Source organism: Mugil cephalus, chromosome 13 (assembly GCF_022458985.1).
Source record: "Mugil cephalus isolate CIBA_MC_2020 chromosome 13, CIBA_Mcephalus_1.1, whole genome shotgun sequence".
In the NCBI taxonomy this organism is placed as follows: domain Eukaryota; kingdom Metazoa; phylum Chordata; class Actinopteri; order Mugiliformes; family Mugilidae; genus Mugil; species Mugil cephalus.
Genome location: NC_061782.1, coordinates 25477680 through 25492552, shown reverse-complemented (window position 1 = coordinate 25492552; position 14873 = coordinate 25477680). Strand labels below are relative to the sequence as shown.

General features: G+C 41.3%; 1 protein-coding gene across 1 annotated transcript; it reads right to left on the bottom strand.

The window, feature by feature from the left end:
* Positions 1 to 271: 271 nt before the first annotated feature.
* Positions 272 to 14546, bottom strand: kcnk18 (potassium channel, subfamily K, member 18). The gene is made up of 3 exons (XM_047603421.1): positions 14222 to 14546; positions 13878 to 14021; positions 272 to 2315 (listed from the first exon to the last, which is right to left on the bottom strand). The coding sequence occupies exons 1-3, from the start codon at positions 14448 to 14450 to the stop codon at positions 1492 to 1494; spliced, it is 1197 nt and encodes a 398-aa protein (XP_047459377.1). The 5' UTR covers positions 14451 to 14546; the 3' UTR covers positions 272 to 1491.
* Between the last annotated feature and the right edge of the window lie 327 nt (positions 14547 to 14873).

Here is a 14873-nt window from a genome sequence, read left to right as displayed (position 1 = left end):
AGACTTTTGAACATCATTCACTGCCCTCTGTTGGTCAGGCAAGGTACTGGCGATTCTCTGTAATTTCACCACATACTGTTTATTGAACAATACTATTTGTTTTACATATATATATATCTTTTTATTGAAATATAAATATTTATAAACATCACAGTGCCCACAGCTTCACAAAAAATCAATTCAATTCAATATTATTTGAATATATGTTGTTCCCTACAACCCAAGCTTTCAACATGTAATACATCACCTGAGGGATGCAATGAAACAGGTGTTTCCTTTCTCTGCAGTTTCTTTATTGTAATAATTCAATTCAATTCAATTAATTGTGGTATGGGAAATGTCACTATTAACAGAAGGAAACCTTGAGGAGAACCCAGGTCATATGGTGGAATCCATGTAGAGGCAGTCAGGTAGAGACAGAGAAGAGAGAGAGTGGGAATAAAGCAGTGGGAGGAACTAAACGTACATCTGTAATGTACATACATCTGAGTAAAGCATACATGCAACAGCTAAACATGATACAAAAACAGTACTAAATATAGCTAATGCATGTTGGTGAAATGGAGATGGAGAGAGGAACACACAGCTAATAACATGTGATACGTGAGTACCGAATAAATGCATGCATAGTAAAAGAGAATAGAAGGGGAAGTGAAGTGTATCAGGGCAGGCTAGCTGCAGAGTACTTTTCTTAAACTGTTCTTCCTCCGCTGAGATGAGATGTGTTTATGTTCTGCTGAAAGGCTGATTTGTTTCCTGATACAGGGCAGTCATTGTCCTATCAATCGATCACCAACCAACACATTAGACACAGCAAATAGTTTAGAAAAAGCCATGGTCAGGCTAACTTTTTACAAATATAATCTGGTTTTGCCTGTGTTTGAGAATATCCTATATTCAGGTCATGGCAGGTTCAGAGTTATTTACTTCACCTGTCAGTGCTTCTAATGTTGTGACTGTTTGGTATATCTGTCTTATATAACTAAACAGATAAAGCAATTTAGAATCTGCATTTCCTCTAGAATACAGTACCAAACTTCTATCTTGTGTTTTTTATTATTATTATTATTATTATTATTATTATTATTATTATATAGTCAGTCAACGCCCTGTTCCTACACTGAGTCTTTATTTAAATAAACAAAACACTTGTGGAACTGTCAAAAGAAAGTGTTTGGCTTGGAAGAATTACATGTTTTAATATATGATATCAGGTTCTTTGCAACAACATGTAAATTGAGTGAAAATTTGGCATTGCACAGTATATTTGCAGGATAACAACAGGTTCAACAAAGCAGTGGAAATATGGGGGATCTTGCCAACCAACCAAAAAACGTCCCTGCACAGAAGGGTCTGGCACATGCACATTTTCTATTTTGCTCATGCTTCCAACCAAACAGGCCACACAAAGAGTTCACTGGATGGTCCTGTTTGAGCTTGTACAACTCTTCTACATGAGGCAGAGAACCTTTTCATGACTAAGTCTTTCTTTTAATTTTTGAGAGTCCCCACATTTCCTCTGCTGATGAATTTGATGCACTGGCGATAACAACTTACAATTCGTGTTTGGCTCAGCTTAAAAGCCATAGACATAATTGCCATACCAACAATGATGAAAAGTGAAGTAAGCATAAAGTACTTAGGGTGTTTGGGTACTATGTCACCAAAACCAATGGTGGTGAGTGTGATAAAGCAGAAGTAGAAAGGGTCAAAGTCTATGAATTCAGTTTCCCACAATGGCAGAATTAGACCTCCAAAACAAATATAGGCAAACACAATGAAAAGGATCAATACAAAGGGTACATTCAGCATTTCCATTCCATCTCCTAACCCCGTGAAGTCCCATATAGCAAATCCTTTGGGTGGTGGTGGCAGACGGTCTAGTTCAGGGCACGACAGGCTCCTGAGTAGCGGGTCCTTTCTCAGTAAATTCTCCCTGGCAAGAATCTTCTCAAAGATCTCTTTGTTGTTTTGTAGGTGGATGGACTTGTGCCGTACATCTGACTGGCTGTGAAGAACCTGCCGGATGTCAAGGGGCTCACGGATCACTACGTCATGACTAAAAACAAAGGTACCGTCCTCCAGTTCTCTGTGGCTTGAGGTTGCTGCTTTCTTCTGAGCCTTCCGTGGTGACCAGGTATGGGAGCGGAGAATTTTGAAAAGGGTGTGAATGTGAATGTAGGCTCTGGACATCACCATGGCTAGGAAGTCTCCAACATCAAGGATGACCAAAAGCATGAGAGGGATGCCCACCATTGCATATACCACACACGCCACCTTACCAGTCAGGGTAACTGGATAAATCTCACCATACCCTGCAACAACAATGGAGAAAAGAGACATTTAACTGCAAATCATAGGAAAGTGTAGGATTGTCTTGGCTAAACTCGTTCTAACAGGTATTCTAACCACATCAGTTCTATCACAGTTTCTTTAGTTTCTGTCTTTAAGCATGATTTTTCTAAAACTGGAAAAAACTACGATGTTATTTTGGTCACTTAGCAGCAGTTGAGAATATATATTGCATTTTAAAGGTGCAGCAGGTCAGTTTGAAAATAGTGAGGGCATTGTTTACAACTTGAGCTGTGAGTAAAACTTGTAGGCTCCTCACCCATCCACCCTTCCTGCTGTGCTGCCATTTTGATAGTGTGTCAGCACTGTTGTGAGAACGTGTGTGCGCTTGTGTGATCGAATGCGAGATGTGCTTCTGTGACTGTACAAACCAATATACAGTAATTTACCGTTATTAAACTCTATACAATACACAATGTCTCTATTCAGTTGTATAAAAGCACTGCAATGACTTTTTCTTCAAGTGTTAACAAGAAATACTTCTGGTAAGAATGTGATACCATTATGTGGATCTAGATGTGAAGTTTAAATATCTGACAGCTCAGTAAAAATAGTTTTGTATTTGACAGTTTCAAGATCTGGTCGGCTGATTTGCACACAGTGGGGATGTGACAAAATGCTGACTTACATGAACTCATGTTAAATGAAAATGGTTGAATAGTGAACACAGACCAAAAATCATGTGTATATAATTTTAAGAAGCTATTCTGTAATGATGAATACAGAGAGTAAATAAATTGTCAGACAGTGTGTACAAATTGTGACACCTGTATGAGTCTGACTGATAAAAGATATAACAGGACACGAGTGTTTCTGACTGAAGGCTGCTGGAAACTGTCTGGCTTCACTCTTGACTTTTTTTCCCCATGATGTGATTTAAATGTTCAGTCTTTAGCTCTGTCATTGCTCTCTACAAAATCCTTAAAAATATATATCAGTCTTTTTCACTGCCAAATGCAGGAACATTCAGTGCCTGGAGCACTAAGAACTGGCTGCTGCTGAACACCTCCAAGACCGAGGAAATGGTCATAGACTTTAGGATGTTTAAGCAACAGCTCCTGCCTGTCACCATCAGAGGGGAGGACATTGAAGAGGTGCAAACCTATAAGTTCTCAGGAATGCACCTCGACAACAAACTGGACTGGTCGGCTGTGTGCGGCACGACTAAGGACAAAATCACCACTGTCAGCTTCTGCAGATAAAGGCAGCACTGACTCAACCATATAGGAGTCATAAGCACCAGTGTTTCTCAAAATGGTAACTTCAACTTTAATGCAGCTACCAACTACTGACACTCCTAATGAAGGGAGCATATGCCTCTAGAGCTACAGGATCACAGACAGAAGAACCCACTCCAGAAACCAGCTCAGAAAGACAGTCAGTACTCACAGACTCAACATTAGAGGTCCCTCCTCTAAGTTTAGACTGTAGCACTGGACAATCTGCCTTCCAATGCCCTCTATCATGACAGTAATGGTTACATACTGCCATTCCGTCATACCACTATTCCGACATACGGACGTCCCGTCATTCTGACAAAGTTTCGTCCCGGCATTCTGACACGGTTTTAGTTTCCATAGGGAAATGTGCATACTTCTGAGTGTGTGTGTGTGTGTGTGTGTGTGTGTGTGTGTTCTTTTGTTTTAAGACATGTGTACAGATGTGATACAGTCAGTGGAAGCTTAATAAATAAACAAACACAAAGTCTCACCATCCGAAGGAAGAGGTGCACTGAGCAGACCGTCGTGGTTTTCAATCAAAAATTCCGATCACTATTTCAAGAGCAAAAGCAAAATATACAGTGGGGGAAAAAAGTATTTGATCCCCTGCTGAATTTGTAAGTTTGCCCACTTCCATAGAAATGATCAGACTCTGGTTTTTATGGTTGTTTACTGGTTATGGGTATAGACAGAATATCAGTCGAAAATGCATAAAAAACACACAATCTAAAAGTTATAAATTGTTATGTATTTTATTAAGGGAAATAAGTATTTGATCCCCAACAATTCACTTAGAATTCAGGCTCCTACAGATTGGCTGGTGCGCATGTGGCACACAGTTGTGCTCAGTCAACTAATTACCAATACTCCTGATCTTAACTCGTCATGTATATAAAGCACACCTGCTCTAAGAATCAGTTTCTTACATTCCAACTTCTACAGCACCATGGGCAAGACCAAAGAGCTGTCAAAAGATGTCAGGGACAAGATTGTAGACCTGCACAAGGCTGGTATAGGTTACAAAACCATCAGCAAAAGGCTTGGTGAGAAGGTGACAACTATTGGTGCCATTATTCGCAAGTGGAAGACCCATAAAAGGACCATCAACTGTCCTCGGTCTGGAGCTCCCCGCAAAATCTCGCCTCATGGAGTGAGGATGATGATGAGAAAGGTGAGGGAGCAGCCTAAAACAACACGGCAGGAGCTTGTTAATGATCTGGAAGCAGTTGGGACCTCCGTCACCAAGAAAACAGTTGGCAACACACTGCGCCATTATGGATTGAACTCTTGCAGTGCCCGCAAGGTCCCCCTGCTCAAGAAGGCACATGTACAGGCCCGCCTTAAGTTTGCCAGTGAACATCTAAATGACTCAGAGAAGGCTTGGGAGAAAGTGCTGTGGTCTGACGAAACCAAAGTTGAGCTATTTGGCATTAACTCGACCCGCCGTGTTTGGAGGATGAAAAAACGTGAGTATGACCCAAAGAACACCATACCCACGGTTAAGCATGGAGGTGGAAACATCATGTTTTGGGGCTGTTTTTCAGCAAAGGGTACAGGGCAACTTCACCGCATTATGGGGCCAATGAATGCAGCCATGTACTGTAACATCTTGGACAAAAACCTTCTTTCCTCAGCAAGAACACTGAAGATGCCTCGTGGGTGGGTTTTCCAACATGACAATGACCCAAAACATACTGCCAGGACAACAAAGGAGTGGCTCAAGAAGAAGCATATTAAGGTCATGGAGTGGCCTAGTCAGTCTCCAGACCTTAACCCGATCGAAAACCTGTGGAGGGAGCTGAAGCTCCGAGTTTCCAAGAGGCAGCCAAGAAACTTGAAGGATTTAGAGACTGTCTGTAAAGATGAATGGGCCAAAATCCCTCCTGCGCTGTGTGCAAACCTGGTGACCAACTACAAGAAACGTCTCATCGCTGTGCTTGCCAACAAAGGTTTCTCTACAAAGTACTGACTTGTGTTGTGCTTGGGGATCAAATACTTATTTCCCTTAATAAAATACATAACAATTTAGAACTTTTAGATTGTGTGTTTTTTATGCATTTTCGACTGATATTCTGTCTATACCCATAACCAGTAAACAACCATAAAAACCAGAGTCTGATCATTTCTATGGAAGTGGGCAAACTTACAAATTCAGCAGGGGATCAAATACTTATTTCCCCCACTGTATAGCACAAAGCAAAATAATTATATTCAAATTGTTTATTGTACAAAAGAAGTAAAGTTTACAACTTGAGTTGTAAAAAATATAGACAAACAGAGAGACAGAGATGCACACTTATCATTGATTAAAGATTTGATTTGACGTCATGTTATATTCTTCTATATTTTCTCAAATAATATTTGAATATTTGAATAGTATTCAATTGTTTCCACAAACAAATAAAGGCAGGCCCTAAATACAAGCCGGGTCAAAAAAAAAAAGAAGAAGAAGAAGAAAAAACTGACAAAGAATTTGATCAGAAACTCTTTCAATTCTGTGGAGACTGGGAGAAGTGATGCCGACCTCATCCTCTTCAGAGAGGGACAGCCCACTGTCGGACCTGGGTCTCTGCTCTGTGTCTGGAGCCCGGTCGGGACCGGAGCATGGATGTATTATAATAGATTCATGGACCAGAGACGGACTGCAGCGCACGCCGGGGAAATGCTCTGATTGACAGGAGTGAAACGCTACGGCGCAATGGAGTCAGAGAGCCAGGTCCGACAGCGCAGGAGGAATTTAGAAATAAAAGTGTGCTGTGGGTAGGGAGGCAGATGGAGTGCAGGGGACGGATGGGAGGGGGTGCTGCCGCAACCCGAACCCCTTGTTCCAACATCTATGACTGTCTGTCATTAATGTCTGATCATAACATAACAGTTTTAGAAAAGGACAGGGAGGAGATCGCCAGTGGTGGTGATCGTAATGTTGTTATCAGATTCTGACTTTTTGGCTAATGGAGCGGGCATCACAGTCTGCATTCCGACAATTAGGGCCTAATGTCGGAATGGCGTTATGTTGGAATGGCCATTGCCATCCGACAGCAGGGGATTACACGTTTTACTGCTGTCAAAACTGCGTGTACTGTGCTCAGATTTAAATGGTCTAGGTTTCCCAGAATTCATCTGGTCAGCCACCACAGTATTACGATTTCTCCCAACCCAGCCAACATCATTGCTCCCGGACGTGCAGTCTCTGAACCCACCCTTAATGGAACAGCACATACTCATCCGCTGACACAGCCGCGTCAGCCGCAAAGACAACCATTTGCTCATTAATATATGTGGCAATCTGACCAGGAAACATGTTTTTAAACTGCTCAAGAATGATTAGCTCACACAAACCATCAAATGCAGCCAACCAACGTTTAAAATGTGCAGTTAAATCGCGGGCAAATTCATCATATGTCTGACCATTTCTCTTTTCCCATGCACGAAAACGTTGATGGTATCATGCCTCAGGTATGAGCTCATATGCCTTAAGCACCGCCGCCGTTATTTTGAAATAACCTGCGCTATCAGCCGCACGCAAAGAATATGCCCCCTGCGCCTTACCTGTAAGGACACACTGGAGCAACAAAGCACAATCTGCATGAGACCAACCCCTCGCTGCGAAAACATGTTCAAACAACACAAAAAGGAGTCAGGATCCTTCTCATTAAATGGTGGGACCAGCCATAGATTGTTTATTTCAAAGGGACGCAGGTGCCCTTCAGTCACCCCATCGTCATGAGACTGGCGATAACTCTCTAGTGTCACTTTCTCAGTCTGCTGGCGGATCATCTCCAGCTCAACTTGTTTTTTTTAGCTTCTACCTCACATTTAAATTTCTCATGCTCCATTTGCAATAACAGAAGCTCCCTCTGTTGTTCAAAAGTTAGCCCCTGAGCATGGGCAGGTACAGACAACGGGCCGGAACAGACTTGAAAATTCCAGCCAATTTAAGCAGCTGCTCCTTCGTGAATTTCTCCAATCCCTCCTCTGACGGAGCAGCAATGAATGCCTCACATTCAGCCATTTCCACTCTTTAAGACCAGAGATTCCCCACTGTCTAATTACCAACCCGCCTAACTAAACTCCCTTCTAGTCTTCATGTAGCGAGCACTGGTAGGACAAGGAAGCTACTAGCAAGCCAACAACTCTCCCGAAGCCACGGACAAGCCCCAAGACAAAGCTTCAACTGCTATGTCACCACAACACTATTAACCCACTGCAACGAACTCAAAGGGGAAGCGTACAAGGGGAACCCCACACTGTTACTCACCTCCATGCACGCCTAGGAACCACACCTGGCCACCTGACCCTGGAACCTACAACATAGACTGGCCCTACAACACAAGCTCTCTTACAGCCTGAATTAAACTCAAACTTACCGAGCAAAATGCATAGAAGTCTCCACACCAACCAACAAAATCACTCACCTTCAGTCAGTGCGTTTACATGCACGTGAAAAAAATTGGATGATAACAGGAGAACTTAAGTGCATGTAAACACGTTACTCCACGTTCTCATTATCCAATTGAGACACCCAGATAATGCGAGTAGTATGTATACAGTAACCGCAGTTTTTCAATCGGATAATGCGTGTGCGCATGCTCCACAAACACTGCGCTGGTGTGTGACCCCGGAACAAAAACATCCAAGAAAGCCAGTCGCAGAAGAAGAAGAAGGTAAACGGAGCCGCTAGAAGAACTGTTTGAAGGATATCGCACAACTTATCTGCACTAGAAGTAGCACGGACATCACGTACGAGATTAAAAAATTTACTATTGTCCCTATGTTGTTGTTTGAAATGCCAGTCTGCCGCATGAACGACTCTTGTTTATTATATGACGCAGTAGGTCAACCGGAAAACGGGCCGTATTAACGCGGTATTATACCGTTGAAAAGACATATATCGCCACAGTTATTTGATTTTCTTGCGCCATGTCATGACCTGGCTCAAAGTGTGTCATGTTGTAGGGATAAACTAAACAAAAAAACAAACAAAAGATGCAAGTGCTGGCGAGACTGAACCAAACAGTGACAAAACAAGGTGAGACGGGCAAGCGAGTAGGCGAGATAGGTGTCAGTCAGCAGTGGCATTTATCTTCATCCATGGATGGGGCCCATGTGCTCGTGATCAGTAAGTATCTGGGTGGATCAGCTGATGCCCTTGGAAGAAAACACTTATATGCCATTGGTTAGCTATCCCAAACGGCCAGCAGGGGCCGTAAAAGTAGGTAGAGCAGGTTGTCCACGAACCGAAGGGTTAGCAGTTCGATCCCCAGAATGTGCCATATGCCAAAGTGTCCTTGAGCAAGACACTGAACCCCCAGTTGCTCCCATTGCAACAGGCACTAGTGTGTGAATGTGTGTGTGCTTGTGTGAGCAAATGGATGGCCATGTCTGTGACTGTAAAAGCGCTTTGAATACCAATAGGTATAAAAACACTATATAAAAGAAAGACCATTTACCAGAGTCGACTTTTATTCCATCGGAGGCTCAGATCCTTTGTGTATAGTGAAATGCAAACAAACAGCTTGAAAGACAAACCAAGATGGGTGTCCAAGGTTTTCTTCAACATCAAATGGCTGCATCCTGATGCAAATTTGTAAGGAAAACCACCGATTGACATCACAGGAGCTCCAACAGCAGTGGTCAAACCAGACTGGTGTCCAGTGTTCCACCAGCATGTACAGTATCTACTGTCAAAAATGGTGGAGGCAGTATCATGGTTTGGGGATGCATGAGTGTTGCTGATATTGGTCATCTCACTGTCTGTGATGACACACTGAACTCTGCCAAATATTGAGCCATTGTCCAAACCCTCATTCTCCCTTCTGCACGTGTACTGTTCCGTTGAGGTCAAAACTGGATGTTTTAACAAGATAATGCTCCTTGCCACACATCCAGGGTCAGTAGAACTTGGCTGCAGGAGCACAGTATCCAAGTCTTAGAGTGACCAGCTCAATCCCGAGACATGAACCCCATTGAAAATCTGTGGTGAATTATCAAAAGGTCTGTTTCAAAGCGCAAACCAAAGAATTTAGAAGAATTAAAAGTAGTAATTCAAGAAGAATAGGACAAGATTAGCCCTCAACGGTGTGAAAGGCTCATGGGGAACATACCAGCCAGAATTAGAGCTCTACTGCTAATGGCAGGAGTACTGAATATTAACTTGATGATGTGATGGTTTATTTATTAGTTGTTCAGTTTTGAACACATTCTCTGTTATTTGTTGAGTTTGATACTGACAGTGTTGAGAACTGACATATGGAAACTGTCAAGAATTAAGTTTTTCTTGTAAACAACAAACAAAATAAATATAATTTGTATTTGTTTGTGTCTAATGCACCCACACCTTTTGAAACATAAAAAGTGTAGCTGAAAAAAACCTACCAATGGCTGAAAAAAGGCTGGACTGACAGACAGCACAGAGGTATTAATAATGGCAACACAAGAACAGGCCCTATGTACAAGAACCATAGAGGCAAAGATCTGCCAGAGCAGGTCAGATCCAAGATGCAGACTTTGCAAAGATACCCCTGAGACAGTCCAGCACATAGTAGCAGGGTGTAAGATGCTAGCTGGACCAGGCACAATCAAGTGGTAGTAATAGTGTCCAGTAACATCTGTACCCAGTATGGAATAGAAGTACCCAAGTTCCAATGGGTCACACCACAGAAGGTGATTGAGAACAACAGGGCGAAGGTTCTGTGGGACTTCAGCTTCCAAACTGACAAACAGGTCCTGGTGGTGGTGGACAAAGAGCAGAAAAAGGTGGTGGTGATAGATGTGGAGATACTAGCTGATGCCAACATCAGAAAGAAGGAACACAAATAGGTTGAGAAGTACCAAGGGTTGAAAGAGCAGCTAGAATGGATGTGGAAGGTTAAGGCGAGAGTGGTCCCCATGGTAGTAGGAGCACTCAGGGCAGTGACCCTCAGAGAATGGAGCCTCAGTCCAGAAGAGCACAGTCCTAGCAACAGCTAAGACATTGCGCAGGAGCCTCAAACTCCCAGGCCTGTGGTAGAGGACCCGAGCTTGAGGATGACACAAATGCCACCCCGTGAGGGTGAGAGGGATGTTTTTCTTTTAATAGGGACGGCTGGTATAAATGGGTTAACAGGGCTAAGAACTCCAAAGTTAACACAAAAAAATGACAAAATTATTTTCAAAAAACAGTTCTTGTCAGTAAGTGATTGACAGGTGTCACGTCATGTCCCCTTCATTCACTGATCATTTGGGCTAAATCCAGTCAGCCCTCAGGCCGCTGGTCATTGATCAAAAATGCTGCTTGTGTCAGAGTGGGGGGAGGGAGAAGAAGTTCAGCTATGGCAACTACTAGCTAGAACTACTGATGTACAGCAATAAAAAAGTATAGTGTACTTGTAATTGATGTAACTGTGTGTATTGTAGGTGATGTTCCATTTGCTGCTAGACTTAAAGCACTTTTACAGGCACATTGACTCATCTTCCCATTCATTTTGAAGTACTGGATCAATTGTTTTAGCAAGTAGGTTTAAAGGTTTTGGCATACTCTATAGCTCGAAGTCAAAAATTGTTTTTATCCTCTCTTTTCGTCTCAATGTCCTTGAAGCAAATAATTGCACATCCACAGTGACTTAAATTATAATCATGACATAGTGACATATTTAACAACAACCATATGCAAATATTTTTTTTTTTTTTTTTTTTTTACAAATGAATCCACTATGGAGGCCTTAACAGTAAGGATTGTCTTGTCTCGTCGTATATATTATTTTGTTGAATTTTCCACACAAATGTATTTCTTATATTGATAGAGAAGTTTCGTGCTAATACAGATGACACTGTTCCTCTGAACCTCTAACAAGCTTTTAGCAGTGATGTAAAAGGCATTCTCTATTGAAAGCATCTTATAGTCTGAGAGTTATGGGCTTCCTGTTACCGCTAAGCCATTAGCCATTAGCTGACATCCCTCGACCACTTATCATACCTGAAAGTAACAGGCTTAGCAATGTACTTACACATCAAATTAGGACAGAAAATGCATGGTCCAGATAAGGGAAGTAAATGGAAAAATACTTCACAAATGAGTCACTAATAAGTAAAAAACAAAATAAAACAAACAAAGAAAACAGAACTGTTGGCGAAGTGTCTGGAGAAATGTGAGCAGATTACAGTTCAATACTCTTTTAGACCAATGATGAAATTCGTTTAAAATTCATGTTACAAAACAGACTTTTACAGAAACCTCAGTAAAATGTTGGATTTGTTGGATGTTTGAATAGTACCTTTTCCTGTTCAGTTTTGATATTTCATTTGGCTCCACACAACACACCTTCTGGCCCATGGTCAGCTAACTGCACACATTCCTTTTCGAAAACATTTACATATATTCAAACTCATCAACTTAGAAGCACCAGTTTATCTGACTCACTAAGGTGGCAGCAAGAGGCACCTTATTCATTGCTTACACAAGCCAACCCATAGTTTCGTTGATCATTGCCTGTTTGTCCGACTACAAGTGTAAAAATGTGTTGGTTTCCTGTTCATTAGTTTCAATAAGTTTAATACAGAACTAAATACAGAATAGGCCTGCTGAACAGGGCATTGGATCTATAGGGCTTAACATGCAGAAACAACAGGCCCAGTGGTTCTCAGACATCCAAGTCATCCAAAAGCAGCTGTCATCTGATAATGAGACACAGCAGCCACATAAGGTAAAATATGCAGCCATAATCTTTTTTAGGATCCTAGTTTATTAGTGTGCTATTTAGTAAGGAATGCCCTACTTATGCAGGTGACGTCCAAAAGAAAAAGATCTCAAAACTTTTAACCACCTCGTTATAAAGTCATGTATTCAAGGATTGAAGGATTTTTATTTGTCATTCCCAACCACACGGGAGCATGTGATGAAATGAAAGTATGCACTCAGGTCCCGCACTGTTACCAATAGTAACTGTAATATATACATACTAAGTAACTATAATATAGACACTAGTAAACAGTGACTGAACAAGATAAATAAAATAAAAAATAAGGTATAAATAAATATAAACCGCAACGAGCAGCATGAATAACGGTAGTGGAGCAGCATGAATTATTCATGTTTGTATAGGAAAGACATGTGCAAAACACACAACTCCACCAGAATCAGTTAACAGTCTTACAGCTTCCGTGGTAGTTAGGGAGTGTTCCTAATAACTTCAGTGAGCCTTCTGACCTGACCACTAGCGCCATCATCAGTGCAAAATCTAATCACTATACTGCCTATACTATACCGTCATCACCATACAGTCACCAGTATTTACGGTACACATGTAGCTCCACTCTTACTGTAAATTGTCAATTTTCACACAAAAAATCTCATACTGTGTGATGTAGATTTTTATTCCATTTATTCTATGTAGTGAGATATCCACTACATTTACACTGACTGAAACAACATCCTTACTCTCATGGCTGCCATTTCTTATGTTCACTTAAGCATGAACTGACACATGCCGGGCAGGTTGTGTACTGCAGCTTTATTGTAGGTTTTTCATTGCATAGTTGCCTGCAGCTGAGATTACCAGGGCTTGAAAATGTGAAAGATTCACCTGCATTTGTGAATGTAAAAGTAATAATTTTATATACTGTGACTTACGTATATGTACTTGTCAATCTCTGGGACCCAACTCTTCAATTTAGTTATTTGCAACTGCTTAAGGAGCCCAGCCAGAATAATAATTCTAGGTTAATGCTAGGACATAGCTCTAAGAAGGCATTAATATAGTCTGGGCCAGATCCCTATCACCTGTAAACAGAAAACACGTGTGGGAAGGCTGAGTTACGACGAATTTCTAGTGTTCCTAACCTTTATTTTGAAGCAAAATTATGTACCTCAAAATTAAATTGTGTTAATCCGCAGCCCTGACTGGGAGCTGCAAGGCAAAGCCAACAAAAAAACCATGTCCCCAGATTTCATAAGGAAAATAAGAGTTGTTACAGATAGATCAGAATCAGAAATTAGTTTTCGTTACAACAGCTCCTACTCAAAGTGTACCAGTGTTCAGAACAAAGAGCAATGTAGGCAATAAGAATATGTAAAAAAAAAATAAAATAAATAAATAGAAAAAAAAATAAATGTGTTCCAAGTTGTTGCTCTATTAGCATGTAATATGGGGTATTGCACAGCAGGGAATTATTGCACATGATATTAAGTTATTCAGTTGTGTAACTGCAACTGTTAATATCTGTTACATTTAATTCACATTTCACATTCTACTTCATAAATTAAAAAGTGTTACCAGATACCAGAAGTGTATTTTGTATTTTGTTTGTGTTTGTTACCAAGTGACTCACCAACTGTTGTGAATACAGTGCAGCAGAAGAACATGGAGCCAAAAAAATCCCATCTGTCAGGTCTCTGGAACCATACGGATTTGAAAAACTGCATCTTCTGCTCCACTTTCCCCACTATATCATCATTAGTGTAGGATCCGTTATCTGCAAGTGAGATGAAGTACTAAGTTATGACTGTGAAAATGAGACGTCAATAATATCATGAACGCTATAATATTGAAATATACCAATTTGCCACATTCTACCTCAATTAGAAACCAGAGAAAGTCCAGAAGTGTCGACACAATTAAAAAGAAAAAAAAAAAACAGCACATGGTACTACAACATACAACGTAGACACTTACTGATTGCGTCTTGGACGGTGCTTACAATCTCACCCAAAAACTTCAGGTACTCCTTTTGGGTGTTGGAGAGGCTTCCGCCTTCAATGTGTCGGAAGATGAGCGCACCTAGCGCTGCATATGCGACCAGAGAAAGACACAGCAAAAGGTGAGGAAAGAGCGTCCAGAACCGCGCCGCACATTTTCTGGACTCGTTTTTAGCGCTTATTCCTCTCTTCACCGCCACCGACATCTTCTTCCTCCGCAGCTCCCGCAGTCTGTGTGACAAGTGACCAGTTGTCCGCCAGCATAGCGTTATGCTCCAGCACTGTGCGTGGGGATACGAGATACTCCAGACAGCAAACTGAGGTAATATCAGCCTCCACTTTGTTTCGCGCTCTGTCCTTATTCAATACATTACGGTAAACGCATGCAAGAACAACCCTTCAAAGTGAAGCGCTCTGTCTTTGTCAATCAGTAAATGATGACAATGAATATGATGAATGATGAATACGAATCTGTGATTGTAAATAACAAACCATGACTAAGTAATTATTATATGCAATGTTTCAAATCAGTCAATAAAATTATGAAATTTTAAAAGAACTCGCAAACTAATTCCACTTCGGATTTTTAGTACACTTCATCGGTGTAATTTCGGCCATTATGGAACAAT

What these genes read in the sequence shown, in the direction of transcription:
- kcnk18 (XM_047603421.1), bottom strand. Translation starts at nt 14,450, where the DNA reads ATGTCGGTGGCGGTGAAGAGAGGAATAAGCGCTAAAAACGAGTCCAGA. An exon ending in CACCGTCCAAGACGCAATCA is followed by an intron (nt 14,022 to 14,221) that starts GTAAGTGTCTAC and finishes TCTCACTTGCAG; the next exon opens with ATAACGGATCCTACACTAAT. An exon ending in CACTGTATTCACAACAGTTG is followed by an intron (nt 2,316 to 13,877) that starts GTGAGTCACTTG and finishes TTGTTGTTGCAG; the next exon opens with GGTATGGTGAGATTTATCCA.